The 26,953-nt window shown below is 43.5% G+C and overlaps 1 protein-coding gene across 2 annotated transcripts in view; it reads left to right on the top strand.

Moving 5' to 3' along the window:
• Window positions 1-26,953, top strand: part of LOC134530043 (MMS19 nucleotide excision repair protein homolog) — a 125,996-nt gene that overhangs the window by 31,004 nt on the left and 68,039 nt on the right. For both annotated transcript variants that reach the window (XM_063364579.1, XM_063364580.1), the window contains exons 8-11: window positions 7,927-8,047; window positions 11,823-12,006; window positions 19,443-19,537; window positions 22,164-22,308. In XM_063364579.1, coding sequence (XP_063220649.1) covers window positions 7,927-8,047; window positions 11,823-12,006; window positions 19,443-19,537; window positions 22,164-22,308 — 545 coding nt within the window. The remainder of the gene's footprint in view (window positions 1-7,926; window positions 8,048-11,822; window positions 12,007-19,442; window positions 19,538-22,163; window positions 22,309-26,953) is intronic.

The raw sequence follows: 26,953 nt of genomic DNA, 5'->3' as shown, positions 1-26,953 counted from the left end.
TGGGTGGAGCAACTGCGGGCGAGATCCGAGCCGAGGGAGCGTGAGGGTGTGCTGCAGGAAACACACAGGGTTGGTGGTGTGTGGTGCTGCTGTGTGTAATGGAGGGAGCACGAGGAACTGCAGTGACTGCACCAGTGTTGTACAGGTGGTGCCTCAGTGGGTGGAGCAACTGCGGGCGAGATCGGAGCCGAGGGAGCGTGTGGGTGTGCTGCAGGAAACACACAGGGTTGGTGGTGTGTGGTGTGTGGAGCTGCAGTGTGTAATGGAGGGAGCGCTAGGAACTGCAGTGACTGCACCAGTGTCGTGCAGGTGGTGCCGCAGTGGGTGGAGCAACTGCGGGCGAGATCGGAGCCGAGGGAGCGTGAGGGTGTGCTGCAGGAAACACACAGGGTTGGTGGTTAATGGTGTGTGGAGCTGCAGTGTGTAATGGAGGGAGCGCTAGGAACTGCAGTGACTGCACCAGTGTCGTGCAGGTGGTGCCACAGTGGGTGGAGCAACTGCGGGCGAGATCGGAGCCGAGGGAGCGTGAGGGTGTGCTGCAGGAAACACACAGGGTTGGTGGTGTGTGGTGCTGCAGTGTGTAATGGAGGGAGCGCTAGGAACTGCAGTGACTGCACCAGTGTCGTGCAGGTGGTGCCACAGTGGGTGGAGCAACTGCGGGCGAGATCGGAGCCGAGGGAGCGTGAGGGTGTGCTGCAGGAAACACACAGGGTTGGTGGTGTGTGGTGCTGCAGTGTGTAATGGAGTGAGCACGAGGAACTGCAGTGACTGCACCAGTGTTGTACAGGTGGTGCCGCAGTGGGTGGAGCAACTGCGGGCGAGATCGGAGCCGAGGGAGCGTGAGGGTGTGCTGCAGGAAACACACAGGGTTGGTGGTGTGTGGTGCTGCAGTGTGTAATGGAGGGAGCGCTAGGAACTGCAGTGACTGCACCAGTGTCGTGCAGGTGGTGCCACAGTGGGTGGAGCAACTGCGGGCGAGATCGGAGCCGAGGGAGCGTGAGGGTGTGCTGCAGGAAACACACAGGGTTGGTGGTGTGTGGTGCTGCAGTGTGTAATGGAGGGAGCACGAGGAACTGCAGTGACTGCACCAGTGTTGTGCAGGTGGTGCCACAGTGGGTGGAGCAACTGCGGGCGAGATCGGAGCCGAGGGAGCGTGAGGGTGTGCTGCAGGAAACACACAGGGTTGGTGGTGTGTGGTGTGTGGAGCTGCAGTGTGTAATGGAGGGAGCGCTAGGAACTGCAGTGACTGCACCAGTGTCGTGCAGGTGGTGCCACAGTGGGTGGAGCAACTGCGGGCGAGATCGGAGCCGAGGGAGCGTGAGGGTGTTTTGCAGGAAACACACAGGGTTGGTGGTGTGTGGTGCTGCAGTGTGTAATGGAGGGAGCACGAGGAACTGCAGTGACTGCACCAGTGTCGTACAGGTGGTGCCGCAGTGGGTGGAGCAACTGCGGGCGAGATCGGAGCCGAGGGAGCGTGAGGGTTTGCTGCAGGAAACACACAGGGTTGGTGGTGTGTGGTGCTGCAGTGTGTAATGGAGGGAGCACGAGGAACTGCAGTGACTGCACCAGTGTCGTGCAGGTGGTGCCGCAGTGGGTGGAGCAACTGCGGGCGAGATCGGAGCCGAGGGAGCGTGAGGGTGTGCTGCAGGAAACACACAGGGTTGGTGGTGTGTGGTGCTGCAGTGTGTAATGGAGGGAGCACGAGGAACTGCAGTGACTGCACCAGTGTCGTGCAGGTGGTGCCGCAGTGGGTGGAGCAACTGCGGGTGAGATCGGAGCCGAGGGAGCGTGAGGGTGTTTTGCAGGAAACACACAGGGTTGGTGGTGTGTGGTGCTGCAGTGTGTAATGGAGGGAGCACGAGGAACTGCAGTGACTGCACCAGTGTCGTACAGGTGGTGCCGCAGTGGGTGGAGCAACTGCGGGCGAGATCGGAGCCGAGGGAGCGTGAGGGTTTGCTGCAGGAAACACACAGGGTTGGTGGTGTGTAGTGCTGCAGTGTGTAATAGAGGGAGCAAGAGGAACTGCAGTGACTGCACCAGTGTTGTACAGGTGGTGCCTCAGTGGGTGGAGCAACTGCAGGCGAGATCGGAGCCGAGGGAGCGTGAGGGTGTGCTGCAGGAAACACACAGGGTTGGTGGTGTGTGGTGTGTGGAGCTGCAGTGTGTAATGGAGGGAGCGCTAGGAACTGCAGTGACTGCACCAGTGTCGTGCAGGTGGTGCCACAGTGGGTGGAGCAACTGCGGGCGAGATCGGAGCCGAGGGAGCGTGAGGGTGTGCTGCAGGAAACACACAGGGTTGGTGGTGTGTGGTGCTGCAGTGTGTAATGGAGGGAGCGCTAGGAACTGCAGTGACTGCAGCAGTGTTGTGCAGGTGGTGCCGCAGTGGGTGGAGCAACTGCGGGCGAGATCGGAGCCGAGGGAGCGTGAGGGTGTGCTGCAGGAAACACACAGGGTTGGTGGTGTGTGGTGTGTGGAGCTGCAGTGTGTAATGGAGGGAGCGCTAGGAACTGCAGTGACTGCACCAGTGTCGTGCAGGTGGTGCCACAGTGGGTGGAGCAACTGCGGGCGAGATCGGAGCCGAGGGAGCGTGAGGGTGTGCTGCAGGAAACACACAGGGTTGGTGGTGTGTGGTGCTGCAGTGTGTAATGGAGGGAGCGCTAGGAACTGCAGTGACTGCAGCAGTGTTGTGCAGGTGGTGCCGCAGTGGGTGGAGCAACTGCGGGCGAGATCGGAGCCGAGGGAGCGTGAGGGTGTGCTGCAGGAAACACACAGGGTTGGTGGTGTGTGGTGTGTGGAGCTGCAGTGTGTAATGGAGGGAGCGCTAGGAACTGCAGTGACTGCACCAGTGTCGTGCAGGTGGTGCCACAGTGGGTGGAGCAACTGCGGGCGAGATCGGAGCCGAGGGAGCGTGAGGGTGTGCTGCAGGAAACACACAGGGTTGGTGGTGTGTGGTGCTGCAGTGGGTAATGGAGGGAGCGCTAGGAACTGCAGTGACTGCACCAATGTCGTGCAGGTGGTGCCACAGTGGGTGGAGCAACTGCGGGCGAGATCGGAGCCGAGGGAGCGTGAGGGTGTGCTGCAGGAAACACACAGGGTTGGTGGTGTGTGGTGCTGCAGTGTGTAATGGAGGGAGCACGAGGAACTGCAGTGACTGCACCAGTGTTGTACAGGTGGTGCCTCAGTGGGTGGAGCAACTGCGGTCGAGATCGGAGCCGAGGGAGCGTGAGGGTGTGCTGCAGGAAACACACAGGGTTGGTGGTGTGTGGTGTGTGGAGCTGCAGTGTGTAATGGAGGGAGCGCTAGGAACTGCAGTGACTGCACCAGTGTTGTACAGGTGGTGCCTCAGTGGGTGGAACAACTGCGGGCGAGATCGGAGCCGAGGGAGCGTGAGGGTGTGCTGCAGGAAACACACAGGGTTGGTGGTGTGTGGTGTGTGGAGCTGCAGTGTGTAATGGAGGGAGCGCTAGGAACTGCAGTGACTGCACCAGTGTCGTGCAGGTGGTGCCTCAGTGGGTGGAGCAACTGCGGGCGAGATCGGAGCCGAGGGAGCGTGAGGGTGTGCTGCAGGAAACACACAGGGTTGGTGGTGTGTGGTGTGTGGAGCTGCAGTGTGTAATGGAGGGAGCGCTAGGAACTGCAGTGACTGCACCAATGTCGTGCAGGTGGTGCCACAGTGGGTGGAGCAACTGCGGGCGAGATCGGAGCCGAGGGAGCGTGAGGGTGTGCTGCAGGAAACACACAGGGTTGGTGGTGTGTGGTGCTGCAGTGTGTAATGGAGGGAGCGCTAGGAACTGCAGTGACTGCACCAGTGTCGTGCAGGTGGTGCCACAGTGGGTGGAGCAACTGCGGGCGAGATCGGAGCAGAGGGAGCGTGAGGGTGTGCTGCAGGAAACACACAGGGTTGGTGGTGTGTGGTGTGTGGAGCTGCAGTGTGTAATGGAGGGAGCGCTAGGAACTGCAGTGACTGCACCAGTGTCGTGCAGGTGGTGCCACAGTGGGTGGAGCAACTGCGGAGCCGAGGGAGCGTGAGGGTGTGCTGCAGGAAACACACAGGGTTGGTGGTGTGTGGTGTGTGGTGCTGCAGTGTGTAATGGAGGGAGCGCTAGGAACTGCAGTGACTGCACCAGTGTCGTGAAGGTGGTGCCACAGTGGGTGGAGCAACTGCGGGCGAGATCGGAGCCGAGGGAGCGTGAGGGTGTGCTGCAGGAAACACACAGGGTTGGTGGTGTGTGGTGCTGCAGTGTGTAATGGAGGGAGCGCTAGGAACTGCAGTGACTGCACCAGTGTCGTGCAGGTGGTGGCACAGTGGGTGGAGCAACTGCGGGCGAGATCGGAGCCGAGGGAGCGTGAGGGTGTGCTGCAGGAAACACACAGGGTTGGTGGTGTGTGGTGCTGCAGTGTGTAATGGAGGGAGCACGAGGAACTGCAGTGACTGCACCAGTGTCGTGCAGGTGGTGCCACAGTGGGTGGAGCAACTGCGGGCGAGATCGGAGCCGAGGGAGCGTGAGGGTGTGCTGCAGGAAACACACAGGGTTGGTGGTGTGTGGTGCTGCAGTGTGTAATGGAGGGAGCGCTAGGAACTGCAGTGACTGCACCAGTGTCGTGCAGGTGGTGCCACAGTGGGTGGAGCAACTGCGGGCGAGATCGGAGCCGAGGGAGCGTGAGGGTGTGCTGCAGGAAACACACAGGGTTGGTGGTGTGTGGTGCTGCAGTGTGTAATGGAGTGAGCACGAGGAACTGCAGTGACTGCACCAGTGTTGTACAGGTGGTGCCGCAGTGGGTGGAGCAACTGCGGGCGAGATCGGAGCCGAGGGAGCGTGAGGGTGTGCTGCAGGAAACACACAGGGTTGGTGGTGTGTGGTGCTGCAGTGTGTAATGGAGGGAGCGCTAGGAACTGCAGTGACTGCACCAGTGTCGTGCAGGTGGTGCCACAGTGGGTGGAGCAACTGCGGGCGAGATCGGAGCCGAGGGAGCGTGAGGGTGTGCTGCAGGAAACACACAGGGTTGGTGGTGTGTGGTGCTGCAGTGTGTAATGGAGGGAGCACGAGGAACTGCAGTGACTGCACCAGTGTTGTGCAGGTGGTGCCACAGTGGGTGGAGCAACTGCGGGCGAGATCGGAGCCGAGGGAGCGTGAGGGTGTGCTGCAGGAAACACACAGGGTTGGTGGTTTGTGGTGTGTGGAGCTGCAGTGTGTAATGGAGGGAGCGCTAGGAACTGCAGTGACTGCACCAATGTCGTGCAGGTGGTGCCACAGTGGGTGGAGCAACTGCGGGCGAGATCGGAGCCGAGGGAGCGTGAGGGTGTGCTGCAGGAAACACACAGGGTTGGTGGTGTGTGGTGCTGCAGTGTGTAATGGAGGGAGCGCTAGGAACTGCAGTGACTGCACCAGTGTCGTGCAGGTGGTGCCACAGTGGGTGGAGCAACTGCGGGCGAGATCGGAGCCGAGGGAGCGTGAGGGTTTGCTGCAGGAAACACACAGGGTTGGTGGTGTGTGGTGCTGCAGTGTGTAATGGAGGGAGCGCTAGGAACTGCAGTGACTGCACCAGTGTCGTGCAGGTGGTGCCACAGTGGGTGGAGCAACTGCGGGCGAGATCGGAGCCGAGGGAGCGTGAGGGTGTGCTGCAGGAAACACACAGGGTTGGTGGTGTGTGGTGTGTGGAGCTGCAGTGTGTAATGGAGGGAGCGCTAGGAACTGCAGTGACTGCACCAGTGTCGTGCAGGTGGTGCCACAGTGGGTGGAGCAACTGCGGGCGAGATCGGAGCCGAGGGAGCGTGAGGGTGTGCTGCAGGAAACACACAGGGTTGGTGGTGTGTGGTGCTGCAGTGTGTAATGGAGGGAGCGCTAGGAACTGCAGTGACTGCACCAGTGTCGTTAAGGTGGTGCCACAGTGGGTGGAGCAACTGCGGGCGAGATCGGAGCCGAGGGAGCGTGAGGGTGTGCTGCAGGAAACACACAGGGTTGGTGGTGTGTGGTGCTGCAGTGTGTAATGGAGGGAGCGCTAGGAACTGCAGTGACTGCACCAGTGTCGTGCAGGTGGTGCCACAGTGGGTGGAGCAACTGCGGGCGAGATCGGAGCCGAGGGAGCGTGAGGGTGTGCTGCAGGAAACACACAGGGTTGGTGGTGTGTGGTGCTGCAGTGTGTAATGGAGGGAGCACGAGGAACTGCAGTGACTGCACCAGTGTCGTGCAGGTGGTGCCACAGTGGGTGGAGCAACTGCGGGCGAGATCGGAGCCGAGGGAGCGTGAGGGTGTGCTGCAGGAAACACACAGGGTTGGTGGTGTGTGGTGCTGCAGTGTGTAATGGAGGGAGCGCTAGGAACTGCAGTGACTGCACCAGTGTCGTGCAGGTGGTGCCACAGTGGGTGGAGCAACTGCGGGCGAGATCGGAGCCGAGGGAGCGTGAGGGTGTGCTGCAGGAAACACACAGGGTTGGTGGTGTGTGGTGCTGCAGTGTGTAATGGAGTGAGCACGAGGAACTGCAGTGACTGCACCAGTGTTGTACAGGTGGTGCCGCAGTGGGTGGAGCAACTGCGGGCGAGATCGGAGCCGAGGGAGCGTGAGGGTGTGCTGCAGGAAACACACAGGGTTGGTGGTGTGTGGTGCTGCAGTGTGTAATGGAGGGAGCGCTAGGAACTGCAGTGACTGCACCAGTGTCGTGCAGGTGGTGCCACAGTGGGTGGAGCAACTGCGGGCGAGATCGGAGCCGAGGGAGCGTGAGGGTGTGCTGCAGGAAACACACAGGGTTGGTGGTGTGTGGTGCTGCAGTGTGTAATGGAGGGAGCACGAGGAACTGCAGTGACTGCACCAGTGTTGTGCAGGTGGTGCCACAGTGGGTGGAGCAACTGCGGGCGAGATCGGAGCCGAGGGAGCGTGAGGGTGTGCTGCAGGAAACACACAGGGTTGGTGGTGTGTGGTGTGTGGAGCTGCAGTGTGTAATGGAGGGAGCGCTAGGAACTGCAGTGACTGCACCAGTGTCGTGCAGGTGGTGCCACAGTGGGTGGAGCAACTGCGGGCGAGATCGGAGCCGAGGGAGCGTGAGGGTGTTTTGCAGGAAACACACAGGGTTGGTGGTGTGTGGTGCTGCAGTGTGTAATGGAGGGAGCACGAGGAACTGCAGTGACTGCACCAGTGTCGTACAGGTGGTGCCGCAGTGGGTGGAGCAACTGCGGGCGAGATCGGAGCCGAGGGAGCGTGAGGGTTTGCTGCAGGAAACACACAGGGTTGGTGGTGTGTGGTGCTGCAGTGTGTAATGGAGGGAGCACGAGGAACTGCAGTGACTGCACCAGTGTCGTGCAGGTGGTGCCGCAGTGGGTGGAGCAACTGCGGGCGAGATCGGAGCCGAGGGAGCGTGAGGGTGTGCTGCAGGAAACACACAGGGTTGGTGGTGTGTGGTGCTGCAGTGTGTAATGGAGGGAGCACGAGGAACTGCAGTGACTGCACCAGTGTCGTGCAGGTGGTGCCGAAGTGGGTGGAGCAACTGCGGGTGAGATCGGAGCCGAGGGAGCGTGAGGGTGTTTTGCAGGAAACACACAGGGTTGGTGGTGTGTGGTGCTGCAGTGTGTAATGGAGGGAGCACGAGGAACTGCAGTGACTGCACCAGTGTCGTACAGGTGGTGCCGCAGTGGGTGGAGCAACTGCGGGCGAGATCGGAGCCGAGGGAGCGTGAGGGTTTGCTGCAGGAAACACACAGGGTTGGTGGTGTGTAGTGCTGCAGTGTGTAATAGAGGGAGCAAGAGGAACTGCAGTGACTGCACCAGTGTCGTTCAGGTGGTGCCGCAGTGGGTGGAGCAACTGCGGGCGAGATCGGAGCCGAGGGAGCGTGAGGGTGTGCTGCAGGAAACACACAGGGTTGGTGGTGTGTGGTGCTGCAGTGTGTAATGGAGGGTGCACGAGGAACTGCAGTGACTGCACCAGTGTCGTGCAGGTGGTGCCGCTGTGGGTGGAGCAACTGCGGGCGAGATCGGAGCCGAGGGAGCGTGAGGGTGTGCTGCAGGCGCTCACGGCTCTGCTGTCTGCTTGTACGACCCATGGAGCGCAGGCCTCAGGTACCTGTTGTTTTCTTTTTGCCAGAGAGCGATGCATGTTCCTAAGGGCCAACTAAGCTGACTTATATACTACTACAGTATGGCGTGTAACTGTTACAGCTGGTGATGGTGTTTTTGAAGTGTTTTATTTTGTAAGCAGAATTATAGGGTAGTACTTTATTGTTATTGCATTAATGAAGTTGACATTCATTGTGCTGTTATCAGATCTAATGGCTGAACTAAGTTTATTTTATTTAAATTTGCGTTGATTTTTTATGTTTATTTGATGGTTAGTACTGGTACTTATTTTTATTATTTATGATTAAAATAACTTATGATTAAATAAGAAAAGGCACTAGGTTTACTCAGCTATCCAAACATTGACTGTAGAAACTATTGGCATCTATTAAAATATGTCGTATCACTCTCCTCTAATCCATCCAAGTAAAAAAAAAAAATTATTTTGGAATTACATGACTGAACATAAAAACTCCAACAAAAGGGCATATCCGTGAGGAGGGGAGACAGCTTCCCTCTGTTCTGGAGTTCAAAAATAAAGCACAACTGGGGCATGTGGGTCCTGTAGAAAGCGAATTATTAAACATATTTTTGTAAACCGTAAGTAGCATGCCCCATGCTGAAGGCGGGACAGGTCCTGTGGTCTGACATATTTGCACCCACACGGACCCGTGTTATGGCTCTGTCATCCAGAGATCCACTGGGTCTTTGATCTTCCACGTGATGGCACCCTGGATGATCGACCAAAGGCATTATCAGTAATGTGCCAGACAACCCTTAAGTTATGTTCAACAGTGCAACAATTTGTGTACAAAATTGTCACAAAGAGAGAAACTAGCTAATAACCAGCTTGTAAATTGTATTAGTTTTGATATTTTACCATTTTAAAAATTGTTTGTCTGTGTGTGTGTATATAGACGTGTCTGTCCGTATATTTCACCTGGCAGCCACAACTACCCCTGGAGAACACTGGTGTTTGTGTGTGGCAGTAACGTCGACTCCTTGTTGTGCACTGTGTTTGTTGTGCGATGGTGGTGGGCATTTTCATGCATTTCGACTCAAGTTCTGCAAAGTGTTCAGAATCATCTACAATGTTCAGGATTTCTCCAGTTTGGTGTGTGTGTGCCTGCAAAGTGACTACTGGCCACCAAACAGCTGCGAACTACCAACTGTCACTGAACGTACTGTAATGACCGAGAATGTTCTAGACCAGAAGGATCAAGAATATTCTGGAATATTCGAGGACCATAGCGTGTATATGGTGGAGATGGCTTCTGACACTAAATATGTCGAAAGTATGATGTGTATGCATCCATTTATTTTTTTATAAATAAAAGGGAATGGATAAAAAAAAAGTGAAGCATTGAAAAGTAGAAATTTAAAATTTTATAGTGAAGTTTGAAAAGTGCAAATATGAAACAAAAAAATGTGTAAGAGAGAACTTTTGAATGATGTTCTTGCTACCAACAGAACAATACCTAGTTGTTAACACACACACACACACACTCAATTGTGACCCTTGCATTCAGCTTGTTAAATACTTCCACCAAAGTTCTGAGTTAGAAGGGGCTAACTTACTGCTACAGAAGTTTTGGCCGACCAACAGCACAGGACACCGTCGTTGGGACTCAAAGCAACCTTACCCATGTGTCATGATCATCAAATTCTTTCACAAAAGTGTTGTGTTGGAACAAGCTAACTTTTAGCTGCTGAAGTTCTTTCTTGTTGACTGCGGGGTTGTGTCGTTGGGACACACAGCTAGCCTTAGCAAATGTGTCAAGCTCTTTAATTTCAAAGCACTTGCTTCGTGAAACACAGATGTTGCTCTGATATGTCTTCCTGCACATACAGATTCATTATTCAAGAGCTCTGCACACAGTTCCGAATATGGCACCTTTGATTCTTGCTCGTCCATTTGAAGCTAGGTGGAGGGGCCTTGACCTAACTCCACCAAGCACATATCAAAAACACAGAGAAAATGATTGGGTTCTTAAAATTAGGAATGATGGCAAGTTCTAAGTAGTGTTGAACACACGAGTACCAAAAATATAAGCTTCTTTATTACGTGAGTATAAATGGAAATGCAAATATAATATTTTGTATCAAACACAATAAATACAAGTATGCATATACTATATGAAAGCATGCAGGTACATTAAGTAGCAAACATAGGTAAATCAGAATCCTTGATTCGAATACAAGCACTGCAGACCAGTGATGTTAATGCAGAGAAAAGAACTATTTTCTTTAATGGCATATTAATACAAGCCAAAAGAGTACAATGCAATAATAATTTTAATGATTTGGGTAAGTACAGCCCACGGCAATAAAGGGGCAATAAATACATTTAAAACACAAAACCGTACAAGGCAAATAACAGCGACGCGTTGCTATAATAAGAAAGATAAAACAATGGTAGCAAAATAGACGGCATAGTGGCTAGGCTCTTAGTGAGCATCGTTATTACATGCTAAAGGTACGGAGCATACTCGGCGTGAAAAGCAAAGAAGTAAATAATGACCCATGAATGAGCTGAAGGCTCCAAGCGAACGTTAACAATTTACGTTAGGGTCAAACAGGATTACGGCGCGCCCACCACACGCAAGCAAGAATCTGGAAGATAATCATCATTGCCGAGTACGTACCACACGGAGAGCCCAGCCGGCCGAATGACTGTCACGAGGTTGAAAGAATCCACAACAGTGAGCACACAGCCCAAGAGGGTCGGTACTTATACCAAGGCCGCACTACCCACTAGGGACCAATTAATTTAGTTAAAAATAAAATTAACAAATCTAGTTTGAACTTCTGTTTAACTAGTAATTACAAAGTAATTTGTTAGGCAACAACAAAATTTACAGTATAAATATAACCAGGCCAACAAGAATTATTATTAGTTAACTAAAAACGAAAATAATAGGCATTTAGCATATGAATGTGGCACTATTGCACAATACATATAAAAATGGTATTTAACCTCCAATCTTTTTTGGGCAATAAGTGTGTTTACTTTCTTTGAATGATTCTTGCAATGTTGAAGCTTTATGAAAATATTTTAAATCAAGTGTAATTACTGCTGTGTTGTGTTAGGGAATATTTTTAATATAATTGGGATCATACACTTCCAGTATATATATATGTGTGTGTGTGTGTGTGTATATATATATATATATATATATATATATATATATTTATTTATTATTGAAGCAATCGGTAATAAGAATCAGATCCCTGCAACGGAAAGGTGTCTGTAATTTTTTGGGTTTATTTTAACTTATAGAATTTGACCATTTTTTCAGATTAATTTAATAATTTTTTTGCTAAAATTAAATTTGTATTAGATTTTAACAAAATAAAATGACACAAATATAAGGATTTTATATCTTTACATAAGTAAAAGTTAAAAATATCACGTTTGATCAGGGTCTGTAAAATATTTTCATTACATTTTTAAGGATTCATTGAGAAGTAATGTAAGATTACAGTTATATCTGTACCAGCTGTTTTATGTATGTATATATATTTCTGTGTGTGTGCGTGTGTGTGCGCTGGTGCGTGTACACATAAGAAACATACCAAATTGTGTTTATTTATATGACTGTCAAACTTAAAGCCTATTTTATATAATTATAATTTCATTGTAACAAGTTATTAGTGAGGATATTCAAGTATTTTACAAATAAAATCTATCTGAGACCTTGTGGTAGTCATGTGTAATCAATAATGAAAAATGTAAGTATACCAAGTGCCTGTGCATGTGACTTACTGTGTTGTGCAGGACACGTCACAGCAGACATTGTGATGTTGTACGTCGAGGCGGGTCGGGACGTTTCGGTGGCGCTAAAGACCAAGGCACTGCAAGGACTAGCAGCAGTGGCGACGCTGACTCAGGTTGACGTGCGCCCGCATGTGTACCAACTACTGAGTGATACTTTAAGGCAGGAGAACTGCAGTAGCACCAGGTGAGTGGATATTGTTCTGTTCTTTGAGGAGGAATCTCTTGATACATTACATCCACACACATACATATATATATATATATATTAGACACCTGCGAGTACTCGAAATTCGAGTTTCGAGTCGAGTTTTTTAGTAATACTCGAACTTGAGCTCGTGGCTTTTCAACAACTCAAAATTCGAGCGAGCTTTTCTTGCACTGTACCTTTAGAAAAAAAACAACTCTCATTATATCGGAATAAAAGTCTTACAACACTATTATCCTTTACTTTATAATGTAACATGATCTACCGTATACACTAACACCTCATTTTTACGTACCCGTGATTTACGAATTTCAGTGATTAATTTTTTTTTACTTCTGTAATTTTCCTCATAGCATTAATGTATATCTTTCCCGCTTTATGCGGAAGCATTTCCCGCATTTTACGGTAACAGAGCTGCATTTAATAACGTACAATCAGAAACGTTTCGACGAAATAAAAGTTTAAAGTGAATAGTGTGAAGTTTATTTATTATAATGCTTCATTTGGCATTGTAAACAACCTTGTCTTATTTTCGTTAGCCACGTGTCACAGTAAACAATACAGCCATGAACCAAAACGTGTGTGACTGGAATGCGAAAATTAAGTTCAGTTTAATATCTATACCCTTAAAACGTTAATGTAACTTGCATGAAATGAGTTGCAAATGTTGTTTTTACATAAAATAGTCAAATAAGTTTTAAAGCAACATAACCAAGTTTCTGTAAAAGATTGCCGTCTTCGTGCATGTTCGGAGATGCTCGGTTTACATCAATAGAACATTTTGGAAAGGCAGTTGGCGACTGTGAATTTGCAAATATTGAAACGGAAACGTTTGTAAATTTTTGGCAAAGCAGCATCCTAAACATTTGAATTTTATTTTTTAATTATTGATGTACTCTGAAAATACTATTTGAAAAACATATTTATTATTTTATCATCTTGTGATGCTTAACTCAGTATAGGCCAAGCCAAGTCAGATACGTTTCTGTTGACAAGTTCGATACATTGATATATCGACCACGTGACTAGGAGTAACAAACTTCAATGTACCAACTTTTACGGATTTATTCAACATTTTCTTTCTAACTATTTATTCGTTTTGTTTGTAAAAACCAAAATAATGTACTACAATAGCAAACCTAATAATAATTATTTACGTTGTGATGGTTGTTTCCAATGATTACAATTAAAAAACATTACATTTTGGTCAATTTTGTTGGAATATCTCAACTACTACCGGATCAATAAATATATATATTTATTTTTCAGCAGTTGAAAACTGATCGCTACCGGGATTTGTGTGTAATTAAATGCAATTAAGCGTGGATATTTTTGCGAGCAAAATCGTAAAGAAGATTTCAAAAATCAGGTTTTATGTTGTGAAAGTAATACGTTTTGAGTGTTGAGATGGAAGCCACATCCTGCTATACAAGTAGCAAGCGAGAGACTGTTTTCTTCTGCAGGAAATACAGTTACTTTAAAGAGAGAGAATCTCTTGCCACAACATGTGGAACAACTAATTTTTTTTGCATGAGAGACTTTTACCTAACCAAAGTTGTTAAAATAATTTTGTAAAAATCTTCCCTCATTTTAAATTGTAATAAACTGATTGCAAAATTTTTCTTGTGTAAAAACTCTATTGTAACCACAGTTTGTTTGTACAATATTTATAATTAAATGCAGTTTCACAAATTCACTACGTAAATTTCTGTAACATACTGTAAATTCCTGTTAATACAATTCTCAAGGTTACCAAGAAATTTAGAGTTAGACTCATTAACAGGAAATTTTTTATTAAACGTGTAAAATTCTAAAATTTTATTTGTTTATAGTGCCAGTTCTAATTTTTTTACCATTATGCAGGAAATATTCGTAAGTAGGAATTTTTTTTAATACGGTTTTACTGTTACAAAAAAAATAATTTTTTTTTTGGTACACTGATTTTGAATTAATATGTGAAAAATGCTACTCGCTCGACTTGACTCGGACTCACGAGTTTTTGCCTATAACTCGACTCGAACTCAACTCTACTTATAAAAACCCTGCTCGCAGATGTCTAATATATATATAACCACAGGTTTGTGTGCTGGATATAATTAACAAATAAAACTTGTTATCATCAAGAACATCTCAGAGGTGCAAGTAGTAAAACAAGGTAATACATATTTAGAAATACCAACTCTTATTCAGTTCAACAACTTGTTGATTGCTAAACGGGTAGGAGAAATTAATAAAAGATAAATAACAAACAGGTATCTCATGATTTGTGCGTTAACCTTTTAATAACTTAAGTTTTTAAACATTTTTGAATTTAATTAGAGAAATAACAATAGTGTTGCTAAGTATATTTTTTTCAAAATCCCACAAAGAAAGATATTAAATTTTGGGTCTTATGGATTATCATATCTCAAAGTTTTTAATTTTAAAATGACTAAAAACTTCATTCTTAGAATGCTTAAACTAGAGATTTTGTAGTTAAGAGAGTCAGAGTTTCATGTTAAAAAATTTTTTTAAAGATTAAACAGGATCACATTTCTTTTGATTTAGTTACTGCGCACAGGCCTCTGCATGGGATTTCTCAGCGGATCATCAAAGATGTACACTGAGAACAGTGGCACCTAGAGAAGGTGCGCATCTCAGGAGAATAGAGGCAGGCAGCTTAGAAGGGAAGAAAGTTGATGCAAACAGAACCTGCCAGCTCCCACTTGGGGTTCCCACTGTCAAAAACCATACTGAGCAGTGGTGAAAAACCAGAAAATTAAAGAATGCACAGGATTGGCAAAACTGTTTAAAACAAATTAGAATTTAGAGCTCCACTTACCACTTTGGGTGAAATCCTGCAGTTACTTCCCAGGAGGGTCGAGAAAGTACAGAATAGCAGATACACCGGTGAAGAAAATTATACTAAAGTACTCCATGTTGATAAGAAAGAAAATAACAGGGAAATTAACCCCCTTCTTTATTGGGACTACATCCCTTGTTCTCTTCAGAGAGACTTCCAACCAACAAAAACAAACAACCATACATTAGGCTTTCCGTGAGGTTACAGAGAGACGGCCTGGAGGGGTTGGTTGCTCGCATGATTAAAGAGGTCCTAGAGCGGAGAAGAGGTTTGTAAGAAGTTTGGTAGATGTTTCGTTCAGTGCGACATGCAGGCACAGGGGCCTGACATTAGTTGGCAAAGTGGTCACGAGATGGCGTACAGGATGCGAAAGCAAGCATGGACGTTGGGCCAAATAGTATCATCTTTGGCCGACAGGGAGAGAGTACCAGTAGTTTGGCTCAGCGAGGACTATTCATGGTATCTTACGGGAAAAGGGATGGGGTGGTGGTGTAAACTTGGTACTTAGATTGGCCACCAGGTGTCGAGGTGCTGCGGAAAGGCAGGTGAGGGTCCAGTCCAAAAGGCACTTTGGGAAGGGGGGGCTACTGAAGTGAGAGGAAGAACAAAAAAGAGCATAGGTGGAAGTGAAGAAACCTGGCATAGGGCACTGTCAGCAGTGAGGAAGGCACGGAGGTGCATCCAAACGTAACGCCAGTGTCTTACGAAATGTGCCAAATCACACCGGCGGAAGACACGGTGGCGTGTCTGAAAGTATAGTGCCTGCACAGAGCACTTGAGACTGTACATGTGGGCAGGCGGGGATAATGTGAAGCACGGGATAAGGAACTGAGTAGAGTATGGCTTCCCGGTGCTGAAAAATTAGCTGTGGTCACAACTTCATAACTTATTTCACGCAACCAAAATCAGTCAGTAGGCCTCGGAGGGCTCACACTTTCTCACATAATACAGTTCACAAATGACGTGTTGTGACATCACACTCAGTCTTTACCATGCCTCCAGCGGCGATAAGCGGAACTACTTGCTGCGTAAATATAAACTCATTAAATAAAGTCTATTTCCTACCTAATTTTACATATCAATCAAACCCACATTCCCAAATTTACATTTTAGTAACATGACTTCAAAATCTACAAAAATAAATAAATATTTAAAAATACAATTACTACTAATAAGCTTCAAACTGTTTCCAAACTTGATAAAACTCAAATCTTATGACTTAAATTTGAAGCTTACCGAGACAATATTCTCATCAGAGGAGGCTTCAGCCTGCGATGGAGGTATAATTTAACAAACAGTTACTATATATTCCTAATTGTAGGGATACCCTCTTTTATCGCATAATCGTCGCACCTATATTTTAAGCCGTCAAAATTGGGATAAAAAAACTTATCGCGTAAACGTCGCATTATGTTTTTGGTCCCGCTATTAGATGGCTAGCGCTTTGTGTAGGTATTTTTTCTGTATAAAACAATGTACTATTTTAAAGTAGAAATATTATATTTATTCGGACATTACCACTTACTAATTTAATTAACGGAAATACAAAGTTGTCTGACGTGTAAATTTTTATAAAAAACGTTTTTAAAGTTATTTCCTTTATCTGATTGTCTGCATCGCCGGGGTGTACCGATGTAGGTATCTTTTCCGTATAAAACAATGTATTTTAAAGTAGAAAGCTACCTAATATTTATTCAGACATTACCACTTACTTATTTAATTTTCATTTGAGAATTTTATTGTCTGAAAGACGAAACAACCGAATCCAATCACTTTCAATATGTTGCTCACTCATTCAACACATATATCCGCCTGTCAAAAAATGCTTGCAGCTCGGGTGATGAAAATTAACGGAAAACAAACGTAGCTTAAGTCCTTCAGTAAAATCTTACTGTAATTACACTAAATCTGTGCGGCCTCAACCACGGCCGCACTTGGCGAAAACGCCACCGCCGCGAGCCGCCAAACGTGCCCTCGCCTCGCAGCAATCGACAGACGACTGGTGAAGTCATGCCACCTTCTTCATCACACAGGGAGGAGAAGTCACATGACCTCACCGACCAATCACACACCCGCTTCATTGACACTACACATCACAAGCCAATAGGAATACAGAACATATACACTGAAAACCATTTTCATACACAGAGCCGGGAACTTCACATTCTCTCTCTCTCTCCCACATCGTGAGACAGTAGTTATCACTTATTTCCCACGACCAGTGGGGAATCCCAGCTTTTGTTTCTCTCTTACTGGGGAATCACTGTTTCTTTCTCACTAGCATTTACAGGCCTCTTATGACTCTTTCTTTCTACACATCACCTCAGACACAGTCCCGTGTTCTATAACTATTATGCAACACGTTAATGAAAATTATGAACAGCAATCATTATACATATTACTTGACAAAATTAAACTTATTTAGAAAAACCTGAAAAAGTGGGGCAAAACAGGCAAAAATCCAGTACAGCTGCTTATTTGTGAATAATTACATAAAAAAATAGTAATGATTGAAAATGTCTGTTTAATACAAGGTACAGTCTTAAAACACATAGCAAGTGCAAATATCAACCCTTAAATACGGTGTTTTCTCACATAATCGTCACAGATTTTATTCTAAAATCAAGTTTGAAAAGTAGGGGTGCGACCATTGTGCGGAAAAAAATTTTTGTTAGGTAAAGTTATTCATAAAAACAAAACCCGTTCATGGAAAGTACGTTTATTTAAAAAAAGGCGGAGTATACAAGAGCACGCCAAACAATCTATATTAATAATTCCTTAAACAAAAACCTTTCTTCAACATTAAAAACTCTAACACGAACGCAAGCCACTAGAATCTGACGTGAACTAACGTGTCGTAGTACACACTTGCCACGAAAGAATGTGGGCTATCAAATGTAGTTAACTCAGTACCTGACAGAGAGCGCGCGTTGCATCCAATCGGCTGTTGGTGTGCATGTCACAAATTTTAATAAATAAATAATAATAAATATCGATATTCGACTACGTGTGCGCGCTCTATACGGGAAGCAACATAACCAAACATGAATGATGCGCTGGCTACATTTTTATAAGCAGTACGCCGCGGCAATGCAGACAATCAGATAAAGGAAATAACTTTTAAAAACATCTTTATAAGAAAATTTACACGCCAAACAATGTCATATTTTTCCGTTAATTTATTAAGTAAGTGGTAATGACCGAATAAATATTAGATTTCTACTTTATAATACAGCGTTTTATACGGAAAAGATACCTACACGAAGCATTCGGCATCTACTAGCGGGACCAAAAACATCATGCGACGTTTACGCGAGAAGTTTTTTTATCCAAATTTTGACAGCCTAAAATATGGTTGCGACGATTACCCGCGTGCGGCGATTCTGCGATAAAACACGGTATATAAAAACGGTAAAATATCATTAGAGAGACTTTTTAAGAAATGTTTACATTCATAAAAATAGTTTAAAAGAAAAATATTTAGCTAGGAGGGCAGGGGTCATGCAACGTTACAACTTTTTAAATAAACGTACTTTACATAAATGGGTTTTGTTTTCATAAATAACTTTACCTAACAAAAAAAAATTTCCGCAAAATCGTTGCACCCCTACTTTTCAAACTTGGTTTTAGAATAAAATGTGTGACGATTATGCGAGAAAACACGGTACTTTTAGCAGGGTAGATGTGTTGTTGGTGTTTCAAAAATATGACCATTTCAAGTAACAATATTTTATTATATAATGCGCATATAGAATTCAATCCCCAAAAATAATACAATAATTGAGTCAATAATTTGATACTGATCAGAATCAATAATGAGTACAACACATATGCAAGGTGTGTATCTGATGTGTCTTGGGTATAGTAAAGCACTTGGTAAATATGAAGTTGCACTAAATATTTAAATGGCTTAGCAGCCAAATTTAAGTTTTGTAAATGGAGAGTTTTTAAATACCTAAAGTGAATACATATTTCAAAAAATTACTATAAGTGTATTGCTTATTAAATATTTGGTTACATAGAGTAATAACATGAATAAATAGGAACATGAAAAAAATATATACAATCAATACAATACATAGGGTTACAGGCTGGGCCGTCAAATCAAAATATGTCAGTAATACTGTTAGGGCATACATTGACATTACACCACATGGGTCATGTGCGACAAAACATTACAATACAAGAAATACATCAAAGACGAGGCCAATGAGTCAACGTGTCAAACAGGGCTCCGATCATGGGTGTGGTTCTAAGGGACACTGGGAAATATTGCGAATAACCAAAGCAAAATATTAGGGTGGGATCTTTAATAATCGCAACTATTTTTTTTACAACTGATACAAAAGAGATACATTCTACCAAGTTTTACTGTCCTTCAATATAGTCACCAGCATTGTGTGCAACCCATTGCGAGTGATGTGGCATTCCTTTAGCAGCGCCAGTTGTGTTGATAGTTGCAGTGCAGTTGTCGACAGCTTGAAGAATCTCTGGAACAGTTCTGAAGCGAGTGCTGTGAAGTAAGAATAAGAGTGGTGGCTGATACACCACCGCACTGTCACTGCTGTTCCAGGAGTGAGGCAGTGGCGTGCCTGCAGAGCTACGCAGGTGCGTACCCCACTGAGGTGCTGGGCTGGTTGCAAGTGCTGGAGACACAACTGGACGATGGTATGCACCACCACTGTACCACATTATATCATTTATGCCTGGCATGTTAGTTGGTATCTGCAAAGCCTCAAAACTAATGTTTCAAATATTTTTTAATTGATTTAAATAACAGAATTGAAGCTCTTGAGAATTAAATTGAAACCAATTAGTCCACAATTTAAATTTTAAAAATACTATATTTAGGTACCCTGAAAAATGGCCAAATGACAAAGTTGTGAAAACTACGAATTTAGTGTTAGTTTATTTTTTATTTAAAAGTAAATTTTTGTGGAATCAAGAAATAAGGTGAAAAATACGACTGAATTCTAAAGTTTTAATTTTGAATTGCAATTGCAAATTCAGAATTAAGATTTAAAAATTAATTGTGTACATAAGATATGACCTTATGTATACTAGTGTAATGGTTTAACTTGTACCATGATTAGATGGGTCATTTGTGAATCATATGTTGACTTAAAAATTAACCGGCATGGTTATAGTATTTTATATTTTTCTTAAGAACAATTATTAACTCCAATTACAGCCCAGTAGATTGTGTTTTTAGCATAAAATTATAATATTTCAAGCTGGTAAATAACCAATTTTATCAATGTTAAAAATGCTACATTGAACAAATTATCAATTAGCAATGGTTCGTAACCAAAATGCACTTAAAATACATACAATACCTAGAAAGACCTAAAATTCAGGTTATACTCTATACAACTTGACTGCATCCTTACCCGTTTTCACTGGCTGGAATTACTGTCTACTAAAAAGTTTATAATTGTTAAGTTTTTCATCCGTAAACCCACTTTCAAACTCCATTTCTGAAAACATCAAGCGATACGTCGTAGATGGAAAAAAATTTCTGTATGTTTAATGTCGTCCAGGGCTATGCCCTCCCTTGAGCCCGATGTACCTCGCCGCTGCAGACCCCTTCTCCTCGTACCATCACCCTCTGTTGCAAACTGCCCGCTGTGCATGTGTACGAGAGTTTGAATAGTGTGCCACAATCTACCGCGGGAGGGCGCAGTCATCTCAGTCCCGTAAATTAAATAAATGATTTGAGATGTAACTTATTTTATTTGTTTCCTAGTGTTTTATGTTTTAGCGGACGATGTGACCACTTCAAGACAGGTACTTTTTAATTGTAATGTGATAAAATACATATTCGAGACCCGGACATTGCTGAACAGTCCCGAAGCCGCCTTGATTAATATTTTAGTTCATTTTAAATAGTTTAATTAATCAATATTATATTATTGTTTGCAGCCATTGGGCTAAATGTAAGTAAGGTTTGTGTGTAGTCATTCATTCCTTTTTCTGGTGGCACGCTGTTCCAAATGTTTGTAACTGTCATCGGCTGGAAATGGGCAGGTGACCTGCCTCAAGGACGCACTGAGAGGTGGTCAGTCAGTCGCCGCTGCTACCCGAGGTGGGAGCTTCGCTTGCCCGTTGTCTTCTACTTGTCCAAGTCCATCTGTTCTCTTAAATTATATGAATCGCTTTCACATAAATTCATGTCTTACCTCGAATAGTAGACTGTTTTTCGTAATTACTATTTTATTCATCAACTAAATTTTTATCATGCTCTACGAACTTTAATTCTATCCAACCATGTGGTTCTCTGGACCAACTCTTAAACTGATTCTTGCCACCGGCTTCTTAGCTGTGTAATATGATGTGGAGAGAGAACGGATGTGTGTCATGAACAAATTCATGAAATGGGAATAGTTGTTTCTTTTGTGAGAGCGACCACGTGTAACGACAATGAGCAGACAGATGCGTGTGGGCCGCTTTCAAGAGTCTAATTATTTTACCACTTAAAATATACATAGAGTGTCCACCACTTATAGTGGACGTAGTGTTTTATCGTAAATTGGGGGTATGAGTCTCGCTACACACGGACGACGTCACGGCGCTGAGGTAGGAGTAGCCGGGTCCACATGCCCAAAAAAAAATATGTGGTGGCGCCCAGAACTTAGTCTGACACATTCCTTAATCAGAAATGACCCCCAGTGCAATAGTTGGTTAGTTTAGTTGTTTAAAATACTTAAAATAGTGTGAACAATTGGTTAGGTTTGGTTAGCTACAAATACTTAAAATCATTATGAACTACCAATTTAGAATGTTCCTAGGTAACCAAACAGGGTTTCCACATTCTGGAAAATCAGAGAAGTGTAAGTTTTTCAGGGAAAGTCAGGGAAGGTGATTCACTTTAAAACCTGGAAAAGTCATGAAAATTCCTCAGTGATAGTTATTTGAGGGGGGAATGTCATGTTCCGGTATGCTATCACCCAGACTCTGAACACATTTTTTTCCAATATGATATTTAAGTGCAAAGTCATACAATTTAAAGTATTGTATGCAAGGTTCTGTTTGAACTATGGATGGTGTAGGTAGGTTGTACTTATCTCTTTAAGAAAATTGCAATACAAGTAAATTATTTTTTAAAAAATCATGAGAAAAAAATGTAGTTTTTGTCATGGAAAAGACAGGGAAATTTTTCTTCAGATTTGTGTGGACACCCTGCTTAACCTAGCCAATCATCCATACCGTTTGATAGTATTGTTAATACAGCTAACTAACCAGCCGTATTAGCCATAGTGTGCAGCTGTGAGGACACTGTCAGCGGGTGTTGTAGATGTGTTGACGATGAGGTGCCTGGACGGCCTGAGTGCAGTGGCTGGCCACGAGCCCTTCTTGTCGCACATCTTGCCAGGAATGCTGCGGAGGCTCTTGGACCCTCAGCAAGCTGCCCTTTGCGGGGTCATAGCTCGCTCGCTCAGGTCTGTGTGTGTCTGCGATAGTGGCAAGTAGTGTTAAGTGTGTTCTTCTAATTGCTTATGCTATTAATATTTACTTTAACATATCCAAAGTGCAATGAAATATCTGTGAATTGAGAATTTTTTTAAGAGTAACTATTGTTTTGTTTTGTTTTTCTGTTTTTTGTGATTTAGGCTTGTAAAATGTGTGTGATTGGTTTGATTTAAGAGTAATATTTTAATATAACTAGGGATGTGCGAAAGTGACTTTATCCACACGAAATGAAAGTGAAAGAAAATTTATCAAGTTTCACGAAAGTGAAACGAAAATGAATTTTTCTATGAGATAAATATATTCTTAACGAAAGCTAAGCGAAATTTTTTAATTAACAAAGAAAAAAAGTGCCCCAAAATTTGCTCTTCAGTAATAAATTCTATTACATAAATCATTTTTGTACCTTTTGATGTATATATAAATATTACTATTTAATATAGTCAACATCCGCCCTAGACCACACAACACAGCCCCATGTCACTCGTAAATTTCAAGAATCAATCCAGATCTTTCAGCGCACAGACTATTTCCTTTACAGTCGTAATGTCGCAGTCTATGATAATATATTTATCACGTGCATGGTACTGATGAAAAAACACGTGACTACTGCGGAACGGCCGTCATCTTGCACCACTGTCACACATGGCTAGCTCAGGAAGCTGTAAACCAGGCAAGGGACATGGTCAAAACAAAACATAACAAATGGTTGCTGCCAAGTGACTTGTTGACCTTTTTGTCTAATTGGCTGTATATTATGAGGATTTTATATGCCAGTCAGAGTATGTATATTTTAAATAAAGCAGACGACAATGTTTTTGTTTGGCTGTGCGCGAATAAAAGTAGGTACGTTCTTTGTTTATGTGTATACGGTAAATACTAAATAGTGTACTAACAGTTCTGGAATGTATGTTTTACGAATATAGTACCTACACTACTGTTTGAAAGCAAATGAATCAGGTAATTTTTCAAATATTGCATGATTTTGTTTGGATACCTAGGCCTACTGTAATCACGGTTGAATTTTGTTTACTTTATCTGCCATGTTTGTTCAAATTATGATTTTACCGTATTTTCATTAACGTGAGTTTTTTTCATCACCACGTAAATTAATCTTAATGGAAATCTTTTTTATAATTAATGTCATTATATGATTTGCATATGTTATTACATTATTAGTAATAACAAGCAAATCATATAAAGACATTACAGTAGAATCCCAGTGCTAAGTACTTACAGGTACCTCAAGTTTTTGTACTTAGTACTGAAACATGCATACATATCTTTACAAAGAGAAAAAAATATATAAAAAAAATAGCTACAGGAGAGCCGCAATGCCATATGTATTCGCAACTGCGACTTGCTTTTTTCCCCTTGTCTAGTTCTCTGAGTATATCCACTTTTTCCTTAAGCGTGAATTGCTTTCGTTTCTTTTTATCTCCAGGATCATTCATATTGTAGCACAAATATAATGCGGTGTCTAAATAACGTAACCTGAAAATAAACTCAACAATAACAATAAACAATCCCAGCACAGACATCAAACAGTATTTTTAGCGTAGCGTAACACTTTTGTCTAAATAATTAATACTTCTCTCAAACCTCCGTCTTTCGATGTATCGAATGGTGTTGTGTTGCTCACGTCGCATACTACGTACGGTATAATCTATGGTTGTGCGCGCAACTGTTTGTTAACTTTGTTTTGAGAATTTAGAGGTTAGAAAATACGTTGCGGTGGTATTTGTGTATCTTTGTTCTACTACATTAATCATTTAGCTGGAAATTTATTTACCAGTTTAAGTAAATTTTGGTGTAGTAATGCCACGCTACTAGTAGAATTTATATATACGTTATAGTGAAAATATGATACTTTAAACTGAAACCGTTTTGCATGGCGAAGATACGATTTTTGGCGGGGACTTAAAAAAAAAATTCGTTAAGTGAAATATACTTTATAATAAGGTACGTTATTGTACGGGTATTCTACTGTACATTTTTATTAAATTACGATTTCTTTTTCAACTAGAACAAACGAACTTCGGTAAGCTATTGAACTTTCGTTTGGCTCGAAATATTTCGCTAAAAACGAACTTTGACAGATGAAATTCTTACCGAAATCGAAAATGAAAGTAGCAAAATTTCGATTTCGGTATCGGTATACCGAACATTCGCACAACCCTAAATATAACCATTGCAAGCATGTTCTACAGAGTATTATGATAGCAGTATTTGATTTGGGACGTTTTCCTATTAGTCTATTCCAAAAAAATATAGTAATTAATATTAGTACTTTAATAAGTGGATTTTTTTCTATCACAATCTTTTACAAAAAAAGTTTTGAAGAACTCACAACCATCTTAAATTTTCAGTGTTTATTATTTTGTTATTTCCTGCATAGTATTAATCTATAACTTTTATAAGACCAAGACCAGATTAAGTAGCCAATGCTTATGGTATGTAGTCTTATATTTGAAATAGTATCCACAATCCACAGGCTGCAGACAAGCACCGTTTCTCTTAAGCATGAGTGTGGCCTGTTCCAAGCACTGTAGAATTTCAAAACAGAGTTTGCATTCCTTTGTAGTTTCCTGATTCCGTCGCTTGATAAAAAATATTACCTGGTATTTTTCACTTAAATTTTTAAGTGAAGTATATTACTTTGGGATTATGTCCGCAGGGTGATCATGGTCACCCTGGGTCAATGCTGACACCTAGGGTCGAATTTCTAGTTATTTGAGGTCCAAAAGAGAGAGAGAGAAAAAAGTTAAAACTTCAGCCTGTCCCCTTTGTCTTTCGTTAAATTATCTCTTTACACAATCTTATAGTATTTTTGTGAGCTGCCGACAACGCGACCGCACGTGCGACAATCAAGTGACAAGTTGTACAATGAGGTTGCCTTCCCTTACAAAGGTCAAAAAAAAAAGGAGGCAACCCCGTGGGTCAACCGGCCAATCACAATACAGAACCAGACACATGACCATTTACCATTTAGGGAAAAATACGGATAAAGTTGTTGCCTCCAGCGAACCTTCTGGTTTATTACTGCGCAGTCATGCGCCTACATGATGGGTTTTCCCAACAACGCACTAACTTGCTGGCGACAGTGTGTCGCGTCCCTGGTCTTTTTTTTTTTTAATTTTAACTGACAAAAATAAATAGAAAAAAAAATTATATTTAACTTTATGTAAAATCTAACATAATTAAAAATGAATAATTAATAGTTAAGCATAAACAAAATATTTTAAAGGCCTCTTTATAATATAAGAATATTATTATTAAATAATTATGAAACCTTACGAAAACATCAGCACATAATTGTTAGTTAAAGTGTTAATTTAATAGAGGGGCAAGAATTATGCTGTGCTACACAATCAGTGTTGATGTGTACCTTGCAACTTTTAGTAGAAAAGCTTACCTGCTGATGGATAGGAAAACAGCAACAGGAGACAAAAGACAATGATAAAAACCTTTGCAACATAACATAATTCCTGCCCCCTGCTACTAATAACACTTTGATCACCTAAATCATTAACCACAATTATTTTTGTTATTGGTATGTATTCTAGTGTTTGTCTGTATTTGCTGTGATCATGCAAGTATGTGGTATGCTTCCTGAATTGGCCAATTGCAGATGAGCCCACCTGCTGCGGCTTTCCCTCAGGTTGTGCTTGCATGTTCTTGGTGCCGACAGGGGATTGTCCACATATTTGCAGTGATTACTTTGTTTATCTGGTTGTGTTGTATCCACCGCAAAAGCCGTGTGACTGTTGGTTAGCATGTGACAAATATAAATAAGTAAATAAATAAAATTGTGGTCCCTGAATAATTATTTCTTGTATTTTTCTTGTAGCCGTCTCTCTCTGCTCCTATTTCAGCTTAGGGTAACTTCATGAGTTTGTTCAATTAGCTCCAGTTGTGTTCGTGGCAGGACTTGCAGCATAATGGAATCTAGGTTCATTCCCAGTATGGTGAAGTGTTTCTGCTGTTTTGTGGGATTCACTGTGTTAATTAATGCTGTACAAGTAGTTGTTGCTCTGTGGGATTCATAATGCTAGTTGAGCTATACTTGTTTCTACTACTCTGTTAGATTCACTGTGCTAGATAAGCCCTACATCTGTTTACTACCATGTGGGATTTACCCTGCTAGTTGAGCCCTACATCTGACTAGTACTACTGTGTTTGAGATACCCTGCTAGTTGAGCCCTACCTCTGCCTACTATTATGTGGGATTATACTTGCTAGTTGAGCCCTACTTGTGTCTACTACTCTATGGTATTTGCCCTGCTAGTTGATGCTGTATGTGTGTCTGCTGCTCTGCAGGATAAACTTTTCTACTTGATGCCGTGTGTATTTCTGCAGTTCTTTTTGATTTACTAAGTTTTATTGTTGCAATACGTTTGTTTACTGCCTTGTGGGATCACCTTGATATTTGTTATTTTACTTGTGTCAACTGGCCATTTTAATTCTCTGCTTTAGTTCATTCTTTATGTTTTATGCTATTATTTGTAATAATCAATCCTTGTTGATGTTGTTTATATTGTACTAGTATGGCTATAACAGATTTTATATTGTCCGTACTAATATTGTAAATTAATATTTTGGTGGTGGTTATAATTG

The sequence above is a fragment of the Bacillus rossius genome, chromosome 3 (genome assembly GCF_032445375.1).
Source record: "Bacillus rossius redtenbacheri isolate Brsri chromosome 3, Brsri_v3, whole genome shotgun sequence".
NCBI lineage: Eukaryota > Metazoa > Arthropoda > Insecta > Phasmatodea > Bacillidae > Bacillus > Bacillus rossius.
This window is presented reverse-complemented; position numbering and strand designations above follow the sequence as displayed.